The 16,461-nt window shown below is 49.8% G+C and overlaps 1 protein-coding gene across 4 annotated transcripts in view; it reads right to left on the bottom strand.

Annotated features, from left to right (window-relative positions):
- Nucleotides 1-16,461, bottom strand: part of HSPA12A (heat shock protein family A (Hsp70) member 12A) — a 160,521-nt gene that overhangs the window by 4,432 nt on the left and 139,628 nt on the right. For all 4 annotated transcript variants that reach the window (XM_072805166.1, XM_072805165.1, XM_072805167.1 and 1 more), the window contains 5 exons: nucleotides 9,232-9,403; nucleotides 5,326-5,412; nucleotides 4,652-4,756; nucleotides 3,482-3,740; nucleotides 266-369 (listed from right to left, as the gene is read on the bottom strand). In XM_072805166.1, coding sequence (XP_072661267.1) covers nucleotides 266-369; nucleotides 3,482-3,740; nucleotides 4,652-4,756; nucleotides 5,326-5,412; nucleotides 9,232-9,403 — 727 coding nt within the window. The remainder of the gene's footprint in view (nucleotides 1-265; nucleotides 370-3,481; nucleotides 3,741-4,651; nucleotides 4,757-5,325; nucleotides 5,413-9,231; nucleotides 9,404-16,461) is intronic.

Here is a 16,461-nt window from a genome sequence, read left to right as displayed (position 1 = left end):
CATAAATGAATAGTCCTAACCTTCTCCAAGCCTGTGGTCCTGTTAAATCAGTAAAGGCAGGCTGTTCTCAAAACTGTTCTTTAGTTTTCAAAGGGGTTCTGATGTGGGAGGTGTGGGCTGGGATGTGGATGGGGGGCCTGGATACTGCAAAAGGTGCCCAGTGAGTTTACTGTGGGTCCCCATGCACCAGCTAGTGATGCTAGAAAAGTCGGTCCCCTTTCTTGGCTCTGCCCTACTGAGTGGCTGAGCCCTGGCTGATACTTACGGAGATGCTCAATGATGCTGTCAATGGTTGGCTTAAAAAGGGCATTCATGGCATCCGGACTCATCCTCAGCATCCCTTGTGAGGACCACTTCACAAAATCCACACTGTGGGGGTGTGGCATGGAGAGAAACAGGTAGTGAGTGTGTGAACGATACCCAGGCTAATGTGTACAGACATGGGTGCTAGCAGAACAGCTGTCACATCGAAGGGAACAGAAGGGTTTGAAAGTCCCTGGAAATATCCTCAACTGCCAGAACCTGGACCCTTGGACACTCAAAAGCCAAGACACAGCCTCTTCTGTTTCTCTTTGCTTTGTGCTGTGGCCAACCTTCCCTTGGAATGGCAGAAGCCAAAGTCTAGTGCAAAATATAGGGTAAGAATTAAAGGGATCTTTCTGGTTTGAATGTCCACATTTTTTAGTCGAGTGATACTCAGATTTGAGTCCATTAAATGCTCATATGATGTGTCCACTGTGCTGTGGCCTATGGCTACAAGCCTGTGTGCTCAGGTGCCTTTTCTTTTTTTTTTTTTTTTTTTTTTGCCTTTTCGTAAGCCCTGTGGGCACCTGTCCCATGACAGTGCCGGCCTAATCCAACTAGGATGTCCCTTTCTCTGTCAAAGGTACAGAACATGCAAAGCAACAGCATGGAACAGAAAGAGCACTAGATGGGGAGTCAGGAGTGCCCGGCCCCAGGATGGTCTCTGTCCCTCAGAACCTGTGGAACTTTTGGGAAAGTTGAGCTGCAATTTCTCTGAGCCCCAGTCTCTTATCTGGAAATCAAAGATAATACAACTTGTCTTACCTCCCTCATTGGGGTTGTTGTGAAGATGAAGTTAAATACCACATTTGTGAAAACACTTTGGAAATGCCAGGGACTATTATTGCAGCCTGTACCCGCTCATTCTCAAGTTCAAAGACCAAACAAATGGCATCTGTCCTTGAAGCAAAGCATGTGCCAGCTGCTTCCTAGCATCACCTTCTAGATGCTTCCAGGTCTCCCTGACCAGGCAGTCTTTCTGTGGCCTCGGCCAAAGGACAATGTGGGATGGTATGGGATGATCCATGGGTTGGCTGTAGCCAGTCCCCCCAGAAGGAATGCTGACAGGCCCCAGACTGTGTGAGCAGGATTTGGGGTTCAGCTGGGAGCAAGCACCTCCATGGGAGGCCAGTGGACAGAGAGACCATGAGCCTAGAGTCTCATAAGAGTCCAGCCAGGACCCTGCTCCAAGGGCAAGAAGACCCAATATCCTATCTCCTTTATTTCCTGCTAAACAGAGCCCGGCTTCTTTTTTTTTTTTTTTTTTTTTTTAATTTTTATTTATTTATGATAGTCACATCAGAGAGAGAGAGAGAGAGAGAGAGGCAGAGACACAGGCAGAGGGAGAAGCAGGCAGGCTCCATGCACCGGAAGCCCGACGTGGGATTCGATCCCAGGTCTCCAGGATCGCGCCCTGGGCCAAAGGCAGGCGCTAAACCGCTGCGCCACCCAGGGATCCCCAGAGCCCGGCTTCTTAGAGAACTGGCCGATTGCAGGTCTGGGATGGGGAGCATACAAGATGAGCCAGGAGCATCTTCTCAAACCAGAAGTCAGACCACAATATCGTATCAATGGGACTCAGGAGCCAATTTGAAGAAGCTCCTCCTGGCCAAGACGGGACATTGTGATGATCAATAAGGATACAACTGCCATGGTTTAAAATACACCAAATATGCCTAAATCCATGAAGTCTGAAAGGTATCCCCACAAAAGGAAAAAAAGCATTTGTCACTTAGGAGAATGCTAGGAATTCCACAATTTTTTTTTTGTTGTTGTTGTTTTTTAACAAAAAATGTTTAAATGAAAGGAAAGAACCAAGCATTTGTCCTGTCTTCTCTATATGAACTGTACTTCAGTGGGCAACCAAACCACTTAGGAGAAGAGTTTCTCTCTCCAGAAGCATGCTAGCTAACAGATGCAGGAGGAGTGAGAGACGAAGAGGCCACCCATTAGCTTGGTGGGCCTAGGCAACAATGGCTAGTTAGCATCCCAAAAGAAGCAACCAGCAAATAGCATGTGCTCCCTGATGTGATGCAAAGGGAAATACTATCCCCTGCCCCCGCCACGAAGTAGGTTTGCCAAAAACTCAAACTTGCATCTGACCAAATCTCTAGCTCAGTCTGACAATTTATAAAAAATACCAGGGGACCAAACATGTTATGTGGGCATGCAATGAGCGAAAACCCCAGCCTATAGAAGTCTCTATGGGACAATCAGCTTTATCATCTAATAAATTAAAGAAAAAACAGGAGGGTGATCCTATATGTTAAGTGGGACGTAGAGGCATGCCAGAGCATTGCTATGAATAGCCATCTTTTAGATAGTAATGCAAACTGAAAAAAAATAAGACGATAGGAAAAATTTGAATGTTCCCTGGGTATATTTGAAGGATACTGAAGAATTGTTTTAAGTGTGATAGGAATAAGTGTCATGGTTTTGATTTTCAAATTATCTCCCTTAGAGATACACTGTTATATTTATGGATTAGATGATGATCAGATTTGCTTTAAAATGCTTGGGGAAGGGTACATGAGGATTTAGATTGGCCAGGAACTGACAGTTGTTGAAGCTGAATAATGAGATTCATTTGCCCAGTAAATGTTTGAAATTTTCCACTATAAAAAAGATTTTTAGAAACCTATGATTTTTGTCTATTAATTTTGTACTTCAGCTTTAAAATAGCTTCCAAATGTTCATTTTGCAACAAGCTGAACTACAAACACTTGCCTGCAGCCAAGAGACTCAGAGTAGCAGGAAACCCAGGATCCCACAAGATTCATTCAACAAATATTTACTGAGCACCTGCTATGTCCACACCAGATTCTATTGTAGATATGGAGGATATAGCAGAGGCCAAAACACACAAAATTCTCTGCTTTCATAAAGCTTATAATTATTAGCACATAATAAAAGCTAACACAAAAATAGTACTTTCCAGGTCCAAGGCATTGTGCTAAGTGCCTCACATATGAATTCACTTCATCCTCATGACAACCGTTTGAGGTAGGTGGAACCATCATCTTTGTTTTCTAGATGAAAAACTGAGAAACAGAGAAGTTGAGTCACTTGCCCAAGCATTTATGTAGGATTGGAACTCAGAGTCCACACCCCTTTCTTCCCTCCCATCAACATGAGCCACCCTCTAGAATGGCCTAAGCCCCTGGTGAGTCCAACTCACTTGCTCTTCCTCAAGGCATGCTCCACACTGTGTCCACGGAACTTCTTGTAGTAGTCAATGAAGGAGAAGGGCAGGGTGATGTTCAGTGGGTTAGTTCGGTCTGGAGCAGCTGCCCTTTTACGAGACTCAAATGCAATCATTAAGTCAACCCAGGCTGCAGGACGCTTGATTTTGAATTGTTCGATAAAATCCTCTCCAAATATTTTACACAGAAGTTTTTCAAATTCATAATCTACTCCTAAGGATCCGTAGGGTCCACCTGGGTCAAGAACAAAATGGGAGTCCACCATGTTAAAAACTGCCAGAAACTGAATCCAAACTCTGAGGAACAGCGTACCTGCTGTTCTTCCCTGAAATATGGAGTAGCTCAGCTTAGACCCAGTTAGCAAGCTGACTGTGGCTATAAATTTTTACTAACACATTAAAATCCTTCAGTTCTTCTCCTCCCAGGTGGAGATACTTTCTCCTACAGAATCACCTGTCAACTAGCTGTTTAAAATCCATTACATTCTTTTTTTTTTTTTTTTTAAGGTTTTAAAGTAATCTCTACACCCAACGTGGGGCTTGAACTCACAACCTCAAGATGGAGAGTTGCATGCTGCATGGACTGAGCCAGCCAGGGGCCCCATATCATCACTTTCATTTTAAATAAAATGGATATGTGTAATATGTAGGAGCATCATAGTATTCCCCACCCAAGAAATCCAAGGACAGGGTCTGGAAAAATCAGTAGGCCCACCCAGACCCTGTGATCTGTTCATTACTCAACATCCCACCCTCCACTGAAAGAGAGAGCCTGTTGCTTGCTTTGACAACTTTGATCCAAGACCAGGTGTCCTGAGACCTCCCTAGAAAGCTTAACCATCGCGCTAAATCAAAGGCGACATATGATCAGGTGACAATCTGATCCCTCCAGAACTTTCAGAAAGAAATTCCCTTGGCCAGGATCTAAAACAGACTGGTTTTATGCCAAAACCCCAGTTATGGTGGTTTGTGTTTTAAAGGACATTTAGCTACATTTTGCTAGCTGGTTCCACACAGGCATCTAGCTATCAGTAGATGGGCCTTGAGCCCCCTGTCCTGGGAGCACCGAGGGAAGGAAGTACGAGGGGAAATCTGACACGAGAGAAGCGGCTCAGGAATGAGAAAATCAGCCATGCAGGGACTCACCTGTTGCTTTATACAGTTCTTTAAGGTGACCCTCCGGTAACCGTATCTGATGGACGGTCAGGTCCACCGTGCCACCGCCACTGTCCACAACCACATACTTGTCACCTGGTACAAAGACAGTCATCCTTTACATAAGACCGCCTGTCAGCCCCTTCCTGGGACAAGCTGGAGGGTGAGGACTTGGTATACCCGACTCAACACCCGTGCACACTTCTCATTACCACCGTGATTTTGCTAATTAGCTGCACAGCAAAGTTATTCATGACTGAAGAGAATGCAATAACGTCTGGCCAGGAATGTCATTAGCATGGATGATAGGGAACCCAGATGAGGGAATCTTTAAGATGAAAGCATTCATGTCACACGCCGCTGCGTACCTGGCACACACAGGCGGATGACTTCCTGCCAAGTTTATAGGGCCGTAAAAATGACCTGCTGTTTAACACAAGACTTACGCCGGAACTGGGGAATTCCCATTCCTACTTGTCTTCTAAAGAGTCTGTCTGTACGGCTTTATAACATGCAAAATTATAGCTCCGGAAGAGCCATCCTGGGGTGAGGGGTCTTTAAAACCAACCTTTTCCAAAAGTGCAAAAGGAACAAACAGGAACATGCATTTTTGCCAGCCACGCAAAACAAATCCAGCAAGGGCAAAGGGCATTCAAGGACGCTACCTTCCTCCAGCTCGGACCAGATTTCTCCTATGACATTCTCCACCAAAAAGGTCCGACTCTGCCGATTACGCCGGATGTGTTCCTTAGCTAGTGGCCGACAGAAAGAAAATGATGGGTAAGAAAGCATGAAAAAGCAGGCTGTCATCTGCAGTCAGTGGAGGCAACAGCACGAGGAGGCCGAGGGACAGAACGTGTAGCAGTACTTGACCAAAATGATTACATAAATACAACATTGGGAAACGCAAAGGCAGACCATTTCCACCAGTCTCAGTCTATTGATTGCATGGCAGCTTGGCCTGCGCCCTGCTGGAAAACCTGCCCTGGAGACGCAGCCCTTCCCCTGGTGACACTTTTTTTGGGGGGAAGGGGTTAATAAATCGACCAAATTCCTGGCTGTGCTGTCCCGGGGAGGAACTTGTCTGCCAAGAAGTTTGCAGTGCACTCGGTTAAATAATTTCATCCCAAGGAACTGTGTCTGATGCAAGGAATGTCGGGTATGTTTTCCTAATCTGGATCCTGGGTAAAGGGGACTGGAGCCATTTCCTGACCCCGGTGAAGCCAATATGCTCTTCAGCCACAAGGTGGCACTTCAGCCACAGGGCGGCCCACCTGAACCCAGCAAAGCCCAGGCCACGGCCACCTGTCTCTAACTCTGGGCAACCACAGGGGCTGGGGCTCTTAGTGGCCGTGATGCATTGTGTTGGGCGACTGCATCTCTTACAGGCCACCTGAAGCTCTGGGAGCCAGACGGGGCCCAACTCAACGTCCTGCTGTACAGAGGAGGAAAGCAGGTCAGACGGGGTTAAGGAGCTTGCAGTTCCCATGACTCTGTCTTAAGATGCAGCTCCAAATCAACCCTTGGACCATGGACCCTCATAACAGTTTAAGGTGAAAAACCAGAACATGAATGTTAAGAGATGAGAAAGGGGGGGCTGTGACAGGGTATCGGGGATCAGAGAGTGTGGCCGAGGTGCGCGATTGAGGCAGATCACTTCACCCCTCTGGGCCTCAGTTTCCACAACCATAAGAGGGGGATAATAACACTTGGCTTGAATTCCTCACAGCCAGAGCAGGGACCGGTTCTTGGGTTTTACCTCAGCACCTGGTGTGACACCCAGCACATAATAGGTGATGATGAAGGCAAAGCACCAAGTATGAGACCCGGTACCCAATAAATGATCACTCCAATGAACAGTTTAGAACAACCCCCAATTGTACAGATAAAGGCTCTGTCTGCTGCCCTGCTGCCCCATCCCACAACGCCAGCCCCCACCAATTTTTTTTAGTCCCTAAACTGGTGCTGCTGACTTTGAATTGCCCTATAAATCCATTTGTTGCTGGTTATCCAGTTAAGGACTCTTGACCCTTAGCCCCATCTAGCAAGGAGCACCATGTTCGCAAAACAATGTCTTCTCTAGGGATTAGAATGGCAAGAGCCACTCAGCTCTAAATTTCTCCGGCATACAGTGGTGAGGCCATCTGGATTAAAAAGTTCCTGCAGGCCCGGGAGGGAACCTCGAACTCAGGGCTTCTGTCCTGTTCCCAGCATTGGCTCCAGGTGAGCTTCTATTGCAGACCTTGCAGTGGGCCTTTGGTTTGCTAAAACAATCTAGATGGCATTCTTTAAAAAAATGATCAAACAAGAGTAATAAAACCTATTCTGAGCTCTGAAAAAAAAACTATCATATTTTCAGGCAAATTAAGCCCAAGATTGTGAAAAAAATGTATCCTTTACTGATCTCATGAAATCTTTCTGGAGCAAAATAATACAGACAGCAACCCTGTGGTGCTGGGGCAGAGGGCCACTGCCATTCTCTCCAGTACTGTCCACTGGGCATCCGTCATAGAGGAGCATCAAAGGGCAGAGAACACCCTGGGGGATGCTTGGGGCCCTAATGCCATCCAGGGCACTCTTGATGAAGTGCCTTGCCACGCCTCCCCAGGCAGCACCCCCTCCTCTGGGGAGACAGGCTGTAAGTGTGAGACAAGGCTGAGATAGAAGCCCTGCTTCACCACCCCTCTTAGGGGTAGTGGCAAACAATTTGAGGATTTCAAAAACCAGAAAGACCTGGGCAGCCCGGGTGGCTCAGCGGTTTAGCACCGCCTTCGGCCCGGGGTGTGATCCTGGAGACCCTGGATCGAGTCCCACATCGGGCTCCCTGCATGGAGCCTGTTTCTCCCTCTGCCTGTGTCTCTGCCTCTCTGTGCCTCTCATGAATAAATAAAATCTTAAAAAACAAACAAACAAACAGAAAGACCTTCTGAGCACAAGACAAGAGCAAACTCCACAAGGCACAGGACACAGACACGGAGCAGTATGGAAGTAGACAGGACATATTAAAGGAAAGGAAGCCCAAAACGGAGCTCTCCGGGAAGGCAAGCACTCAGAAACAGTTTCCCCTTCAAATGTGTTACACTTCAGAGTAGGAAGAAGAGCTAAGCTACAATTAGCTAGTTCTGACATGAGTTTTTGTCTATGAACCAGTAAGAACTAGCACATGAGATATGAAACCCAGTCAGTCATGCGTCTCTTTTCCCATTAAAACAATGAAGAAGATTTAAATAAATTTGTTATCCTGAGTGTTTAAAATGTTAAGACATTCGACAGAGTTAAGAGTAAAGCTAGCCCCGGCATGCTTTGATGGAGGCCAAGGCATTGCCAAAAGAAAAAAAAAATTAAAAAGGCTAATCAAGCCCTCGGAGTTGAAGGGCAGCCCATTCGTTGCAGGTGAATCAGGTGTGAGGTGGGAGCACTGCGCCCTGGCAGGCTGGGTTCAAGCGAACAAGAACTTTGCCATTGTCTGGTGGCTGAGGTTCACAGACTCTTCCACCTTGGGTTGAAAATGCAGAGTGGTGGCCTCTGGGGCAGAGTGTCCAGGCAAAGAAGAAGAGGAAAGTTCTGGAGGAGAGGATGCAGGGCCACGTGGGCAGGCATGCACGCCTGTGAAGGTGGCGCCAGGGCCCCAGTGCCTCGGGCAGTGCAGAGACAGGCTTCGGGTGCAGGGACCAAGGAAAAGTTAGAACCGGGCTGCAGGGGGCACAGTGGGCGGCAGTTCTCCAGTTCTCGTTAATGCCCTCCTCCTCCTCTGGGGCCTGGGCCTTCCATCCTGGGGGTGGGCATGGGTGATGGGTGGCTTTCTGCCCTGGAGGCCCTCATCTGGGAACAGCATCCACAGCACGCAGATTTAGTGCCTGTGCTCCCTCCCATGGGTGGCTCTGACCCTGACCTCGGCTGTCTGCCAACTCTGGGGCCCTGGCCAGACTCACAGAGCCCGGGATAGACGGGAAAAGAGTTCTGGGGACGAGACCATGACCATCTTGCACGCAGGGAAATATTGAAGGGAAGAAGTTCCTTAACACCCAGCCCGGCTGCCCCTGGGCGGTGCTTCTGCCCCACGGGTAAATGAGCATCGGCCGGGGCAGGAAGACTCAGCCGCTGTCATCTGCATTTTAAACTCCGCCAGGTTCTCGGTTAAGACACATAATGAGCTCACCACACACACGAAGTGGCCCTGATGAGTGAGTCAGCAGTAAATCAACAATCTTAATGGAGGAATTAATAAGAGGCAAGTGGGGTTAGATGAAGAATCAGTTAATAAATAAGAAAAATGAAGAGCCTAGTAAAATGTAAGGCCAAGAGCTGCCCTTGGGCCACCCTCCCTCCCCATGCCTAAGGCCCACGGGGTGGGCAGGTGATGCCCCCAGGCAACCGCTGCAGAGTATCCCAGGGACCCTGGGGAGGCAGGGGTGGGGGACACGGGGTGGCAAGGACAGAGGGGCTTACAGCTGACCTCTCTGGGAGCATCTTGATTCTTCACTACAAGGGCCTTTAAGTAATCAGGGCCAAGAACCATGCAGGGGCGGGAGGGGGGTGAGCAGGGAGGGGAGAGAGAGAGCAGGAGGTACCCTGTGCAAACCCAGCTCCCACTGTGTCACCGGAGCTGTACCCGTTGACCGCGGCCTTGCTGCTCAGCTCGATCATCTGGTGCAGCCGCAGCTTCCGGCAGTAGATGGAGGCCGCCTCGGGCTCCAAGGCGATGATGAGCTGCTCGGCGTTCTCGGGGGAGGCCAGGCCTGCCTGGAAGACAGAGGCAGAGGCTGGGACCCAGGCCTCCGGGGGCAGGAGCACTCTGAGGACACTCAGGCCCTCAAGGGAGGGACTCTGTGCTCTGCCCGCCTGGGAGATTCCCTCACAGACCCCTGCGGGGCTTACACTCAGGGGTGACGGGGTGCTGGGCCCCATGCTGGGGACCCAAACACCGTGGAGTGGCCAAGGAAGATGTACGAGTGCCTTTGGGAAATGCAGGGCTCTCTGGACCCTGGGGCTTCTTTCATGTGGGACTTGCTTGGCCCAGAACTGAGAAGCATGAAGGGGGAGATGCCCACAGACTCTGAAAACTGTCAGAGGATGGAAGGTACATGGTTTGATTCTGGTTACAATGGGCCAAATGGTCGAAGAGCAGCCTCCAGTCTTTGGTGGCCCAGGAAACAGGTGGGCCTTCGCTGGCCCTGTCTCTGGGAGAAAGCCCTCCTGGAATCTCACATAGTCTCACGCTTTCTAGAATATGGGTCAACCGGCAGCTGGCAGTTATTTTATTCAAAGCCTTTATCCCTTTAATAGCAGCAATGCTTCTGCTCTGTGACATCTGGCTTGTTCCAGTCACAGCCCCTCACACGAGGCTCTGGGACCACCCTTCTGAGGGCTCTCAGAGACACAAGCCTGGCGTGGCCTCTGACAGGTCTCTGCTCACCTCCTGGGCCTGGCTGAAGCACGAGGCCTCAAGGGCACATTGAAGCCGTTCAAGCCCAAGAGCTTCCTGGTTGCCAGCGTGACAGAACAGAAAAGCTCTTTCCTTCACTCCTGTGTTTGATTCATTGCTGTTCCCTAGGGAACGTTGGGATGTGGCCCTCATGCCACACCCACTCCGGAGAAGACACCAGTTCTACCCCGAGGCCCATAAGAGTTAGTGAACTCATCTTGAGATCAGGGGTGGAAGGTCTGCCTAAGGTCACATGTGCAAGTGACCTCTCACCAGGAAGAGCTGGCCTAGAGTCACAGATAGAAGGGGCTTCGAAGATTCCATCATTGGAGAGGGAGGGGAGGGGGTTCAAGTTAGAATATTATAGATGCAAAGGTGCTTCTTGGCCTTTTGTCCAACTCCTTCCCTTTATGCAGAAAGAAACCAAGGCTCAGAGAGGCAAGATGACCAACCGTCCTGAGTTTCTCAGGACAGGGACTCTCAGTGCTGAATCCCGGACAGTCTTGGGCTCAGGTGTATCCAACCTGTATGTGGCAGAGCAAGCCTGGGCCCTGTGTCGAGGCCTGCAGACCAGCCTTTTAATGGGTCCTTAGTTTCCTGCTCTGGGTAACTCCAGGAACCTGTGTGGGACCCAGGCCTTTGGACTTTGGGCAAAACTCCCGGGGTGTCTCTAATGATCCTCCTTCCACTGGTTTAAGGGTACGATCTCTTTACCCACTTACTTGGGGAGAGCACGAGATGGTGCCCGGCCTCTATTGGCATGCAATAGTTCTCCTTAATAGCTATGCCCCACATGAACCAGTAACTGTGTCTTAATGAGAAGCCACATGCAGGCAGGTGATTTAAATCCCCTCCCCCACCAATACCAAATGCTCACCAGTGGTAGAAGCCCTTCTGGAAGACCAACTTTATAAAACCTATACCATCTACAGAATAACTGCCTCCTTATGGTTTTGTGCCCTCAGCCGTTAGCCAACCACGTGGGCAGCACCTACACCCATCAGTTTGGTCCCCGGGTTGAAGAGGGCCTGTGTGCCCATCAACAGGCCACAGATTTCCCACTGCTCCCTACTCAAGGAACTAAAGTCCCCCTCTGCCAGCCTCCCAAAGGGTCCCATTAGACAGCCTTAGCACCAAGACAGCTGAAGGCTATGGCGCCCCATGACAAAGAATAAGAGTTAGAGACCTAAGCATCACCAGGAAAGCTGAGTCCTCCAAATCTCAACCCGAAGGATTCCAGAAGAAATCCAAAATAAAACCAAGGGGAGCCCCCTTCTAAAGGACCACTTTGGAAGACTGACTTTTTTTTCCAGATTATGGGTTTGTAAAGTCAAGGACCTCCTAGATTAGAAGCTAACAGGTTTCCAGCTTACCACAAAATGGCATGAGGAAGAAGGACAAACTAGCTACAAAGAAACAACTAGGCCAAATGTTTAAGATGCTCTTCCAAAGTTCAGAACGAAAGATAGCCTGGGAGAAAGGGGTGAGGAGAGCAGGGCACCGGGGCCTCGCCCAGGGGCGGCATGAAGGAGGACAGGCTCACTACCGCCACGTGTCCCACTAGGATGTCCACACACCAGGCAGTCACCACGTGGCCAGGAAGAGCAACAGCGGGCCTGGCCCTGGCAGTGGGGCAGGAGGGGAAAACAAGAAAAAGTAAATGCTTTCACTCCTCTCCACACCTCCCCTGAAACTGTGAGCAGCCGCTCTGATTTAGATGTGAAGTATCGGGGAGCCTGGGTGGCTCAGTCAGTCTGACTCTTGGTTTGGACTCAGGTCATGATCGCAGGGTCATGAGTTTGAGCCCCGTATCAGGCTCTGTGCTCAGCAGAGAGTCTCCTTGAGATTTTCTCTCTCCTTCTCCCTCTGCTCCTCTCCTGGCTATTTTTCTCTTTCTCTCTCTCTCTCAAATACATAAATAAATCTTCAAAAAAAATAGATGTGAAGTATTTATACAGAAAACCAAATCAAGAAGTCGAGAGAAGCAAAGAGCATTGAGTACAGTTATACCACTTCAGGTGCCTGCGTGTCCCGGGTATGGGACTTACACAATCCAGGTTCCCCCTGGAATGCACCCACATTCCGAAGACATGAAAGACACACAGTCTGCCCCAAACAGCATGGCTGCGCCCCTCAGGGGAGGCCTTTCATCTGTCCCTCCCCAGCTGGGTTGGCCTCAGCCCTGCAGCAAAAGCTTTGCCCCATTTCCACAGAGGTAGAAATCTCCCCATGGTACCCAAGAGAGGATGCAGATGGGGAGCGGAGGTGCAGAGGACCTCAGACCAGGGGGGGAGGAAAAGGTAAGATCAGAGAGAGGCCCAGGACAAAGTAACCACACTCCTTTGCTCGAACATGCCCCATCCTGCTCCCCAGAGAGAGTGAGGGACCCTGTCCCAACAGCAACTTTGATGGGGACTATGATGGAGAGCTGGCTTCCTTCTTCCCAGAAGGGGTCCCAGAGCCTGCTTGTGGACATCAAGAAAGAGAGGAAATGCAAAAGAATCTGCCAGACTCTCAAAAACTCAGATGCCCTGATCTCTCTAGGCAGGAGGACCCAGTGCCTGGAAGGGTAGGCTTTCTTTCTCCATCAACGCTTGCGGTCATTTTCAGCAGAAGCCTCAGCCTGGGTCAACCAGAGCAGGGGACCTGGCTGCTTTGGCTGTTCTGCCTCTGAAGCTGGTACCTCGTAGTCGCTGGTCCACATGAGCTTTGCCTCCACGGGGCCCTGGCCGAGCACTCGGCCTACGCTGTCTCCAACTACACATCATGCAGACACGCCAAGCCTCTCCCGTAAGAGGCTACACTTTCTAAGGGCAGCTACGCTTTCTCAGGTCTTCTCGTCCCACAGCACAAGGTGGGTGCTCAGGGGATAGCTGCTGAATGAATGAACCCACCATCCCTCCTAGCCAGCCTTTATTCTGCATTTCCTGGCCCTCGTCTCTAAAACAGTGAATGAAAAGAAAAAAAAGAAAAAAAAATACACTGAATGAGAGCCTTCTGCTGACATGACCTGGGGATTCAACAAACAGAAAGTGTCTGAGCCAAGGCCGCACTATCCCATCTGACTCCTCCATGAATCCAGGGCAGCAGGAGCACCACCACAGTCTCCCTTAGGGCACCGCTATCTGGTCATGAGCCCCACTTGGGAGGAGCAGACGTGTGAGAAGACCGCAGTGGAGGGGGCCTGGAGCCTGGGGATGTGGGCATTCACACCGGCTACTCTGCCCCCCAGCCCTGCTGTCACCCAGGAAAGCTGGCCAGGGACTGTGTGCGTAGCTGTGGAGGATGGCCAGACCGACCGAGTGCTCCCGGCCCACGGCCAGCCGCACAGGGCTACAGCTGCCCCAGTTCTGGATGTCAGGGGCTGTTGCTTGTTGTGTTTCCCCCCCATGTGATTCTTTTTCACTGCACTTTGTTCGGGAAGGGAAGCCAGTGCAAGCTATAACTCCGCGTTAGGTGACATCATCATATGTAAGGGAACATATTTTCTTTGACGGGTTTCTGGAACCCACTAGGGTTACACATTTTAGGCAAAGCGCCTCTAGAAATCAACTGGACTACTTCCTATCCACGATGACTCCCCCTCAAGACTCAGTGGAACTGTTTCTCCTTCTAGGTCTTTCCTGAAGGCCTCAGAAGAGGGATCAGCCATTCTTCCTGCAGTATACCATCTGTTCAGTGAAACTGAACTTTTAACGGGTCTAACGATATCCTGAGGCTGTGAATTATAAAAGATAGAGATTTAACCCACTTTTCCAACAAGCATTTGACACAGGAGGAGTTTTTGGAGTTTCACAAATAAAACTGTATCCATAAAGTGCCCCGTGGCCCCACCAATCCCTGCACTGAATCACAGACTTCTGAGCAGCAGCCCCAGAACCATCCACTCCAGGCCTGCTTCTTCCATGAGAGATGCTGCCCAGAGCCTCATCTCTTGCTCTGCATCCAGTGGAGGAATGAAGCTCAACCCCCATATGACAATGTCATGAACCTGGGTTCACAGGGCCACCAACAGGCCTGAAGGAAGGACTCCACTTCCTGCATGCAAGCAAAGTAAATGTGACCAGTTTCCCCGCTGTCCTGACCATCCTACCTCATCCTTCCAGCTCTTCCACCTGAAGCCAGGCTGATGAGCAGCATTCTGGTTGGAAGGGATGGTGGGCATTCTCAGATCTGAGAAGCCAGCTGACCCAAGAACTATGTTCCTTGCTCAGGTTCTCTATTAGCATGCTCCAGAGAAACAGAACCAGTAGGATGCACACAAACACAGAAAGAGATTTACTACAAAGAACCGACTCACACAATTATGGAGACTGACAAGTCCCAAGAACTACAGTCGGCAAGCTGGAGAACCACGAGAGCTCATGGTGTTGTTCCCTTACCCACAGGCTCAAGACCCAGGAAGAGCTAATGGCTCACTTTGAGTCCAAAGGGAGGGGGAAAAAATGTTCCAGTTTGAAGGCAGGCAGACAGGCAGCAAGAATTCCCTCTTACTCTGGGGAGTTTCAGCCTTTCGTTTTAGGCAGGCCTTCAACTGATTGTATGAGGTCCACCAGCCTTAGGGAGGGCAATCTGCTTTATTTATTCAGTCAATTTAAATGTCAACCTCATTAAAAAATATTCTCATGGCAAATACTCAGAATGATGTTTGACCAACGTACCCCTCGGCCCAGTCAAGTTTACACATAAAATTAACTATCAGAGGTATATATTTATCTTATTCTGTATAATTAATGGAGGATAAAGAGAGGGAATGGGAGAGATGTTAACTTTGACCATGCTTCATTTCCATTTTGTCATGGGGACTCTTCCAGAAGACAAGATAAAGATATCATAGACTAGTCGGCCAAGCAGTTGAACCCCTGTAACTCCCTTTGCCCCCTCCCCAAAGTACAAAAGGCTTCAGTGAACCACTCAGCTGTGAGCAACCTGAGAGAGGGGTCTCATCTTGGTTACATAGGGTATGAATCCAGCGCCGACCACATCCCAGCACACAGAAGTCCCCCAGAGTGGGTTTGTTTAATGAAAAAATGAATGAGGAAACAAAGAATGACCGAATGGTCCCCTGTCATCTTGAAAGCCACTCAGTGGCTAAACTGGACACAAGTATCAAATCAGAATTACAATGAGCCCAAAATTAAGTTGCACAAACACTACACCAACCAGAAGTTACCCAGCATCCAAAGGATTGGCCAGTCTGCAGAGTATCTCTGGGCTTCAGAAAGAAACATCCCCACGTCCATAAACATTGCTCACCTTCACTTTCGCAAGGAGCTGCTGACCCATCATCGACCCTCTGAGGTGCCATTTTGAGTCTGCCAAACCCTGAAGGCCACCGCACCCCCCTCTGTCTGGTTTCCTACTCACCCCGAGGAGGAGGGCTTCCCTGCCAGGCCCCACTCCTCAGAGAGCCAGCCCACAGCTCCAAGAGTCCCGACAAATCCACCAGTCCCTGCACCTCTTTCTGTTTCAGGCTAAAATAAGAACTGACCCTTTTCCGGGTCACATTGTTTGTCACTGCAGTTTTCCTATGGGAAAATGAGAGTCAGAGCCATGAATTCTGAGTGTCCTTCCTGTGACAACTCAGAAAGCCGGCTGTGTCTTCATGGACAGTCATGTCCTGGCGTCCCATCTTTGGACACTGCCTGGAGGCTGACACCGTGGAAAAGCTCCAGGAGGCCGAGGGCTTCTGTGGACAACTAAACTGCATTTGGTTTCTTCCTTTTTAAAGCAGTTACCTCTTTCTGGAACTTCCACCCTCTTCCTTCATCCCTATCAAAACAAATCTATTTCTGGCAGATACATAGACTGAGCCAGATTCTCACGCTGAAAGGGAGAGCAGAGCAGAGAGCCTGTGGCAGAGGAGGGACGAAGGAGAAGTGGGGCGCGGGGGCAATGCTCTCCCCGGAACTCTGTCACCTGGAGTAAAGCTCCAAGCGTTGAGTACAATTCATGACACCAAGGTACCCATGGCCATTTCGCTATGTTCGGCGTTCAGGGTTGCTCTGGTGGGTGGGTGTTTTGAAAGGAAAGGTTTATACATACGGCTACAAACTCAACATCAGAGACATGTCCCCTGAGAAGGGTGGCTGTCCCCTGAGAGGTCTGGCGGTGGGCAAGGGAACATCTCTTCCCTTGGTGACTTTCCCCAGCCCAGCTCTGGTTGAAGGCTCTGAAAACTGACTCTCATGGCACAGAGTAGGCCCAGGCCCCAGGGTGGGCTTCCATGAACCCAGGGGATTAACCACAGCAGGGACCAACTCTGACCTGCAGGTCAGCTCGGCCAGCCGTTCTTGCCATGATGTCAGACCCTCATGGAAGCCCCATCATGGCACACATTGCCTGTGAACAGTGTGAGGGTTGGTGGCCGTGAGGG

The sequence above is a fragment of the Canis lupus genome, chromosome 29 (assembly GCF_048164855.1).
Source record: "Canis lupus baileyi chromosome 29, mCanLup2.hap1, whole genome shotgun sequence".
Classification (NCBI taxonomy): domain Eukaryota; kingdom Metazoa; phylum Chordata; class Mammalia; order Carnivora; family Canidae; genus Canis; species Canis lupus.
The sequence above is the reverse complement of the archived record's forward strand: the minus strand, read 5'-3'. Positions and strand labels throughout refer to the sequence as shown.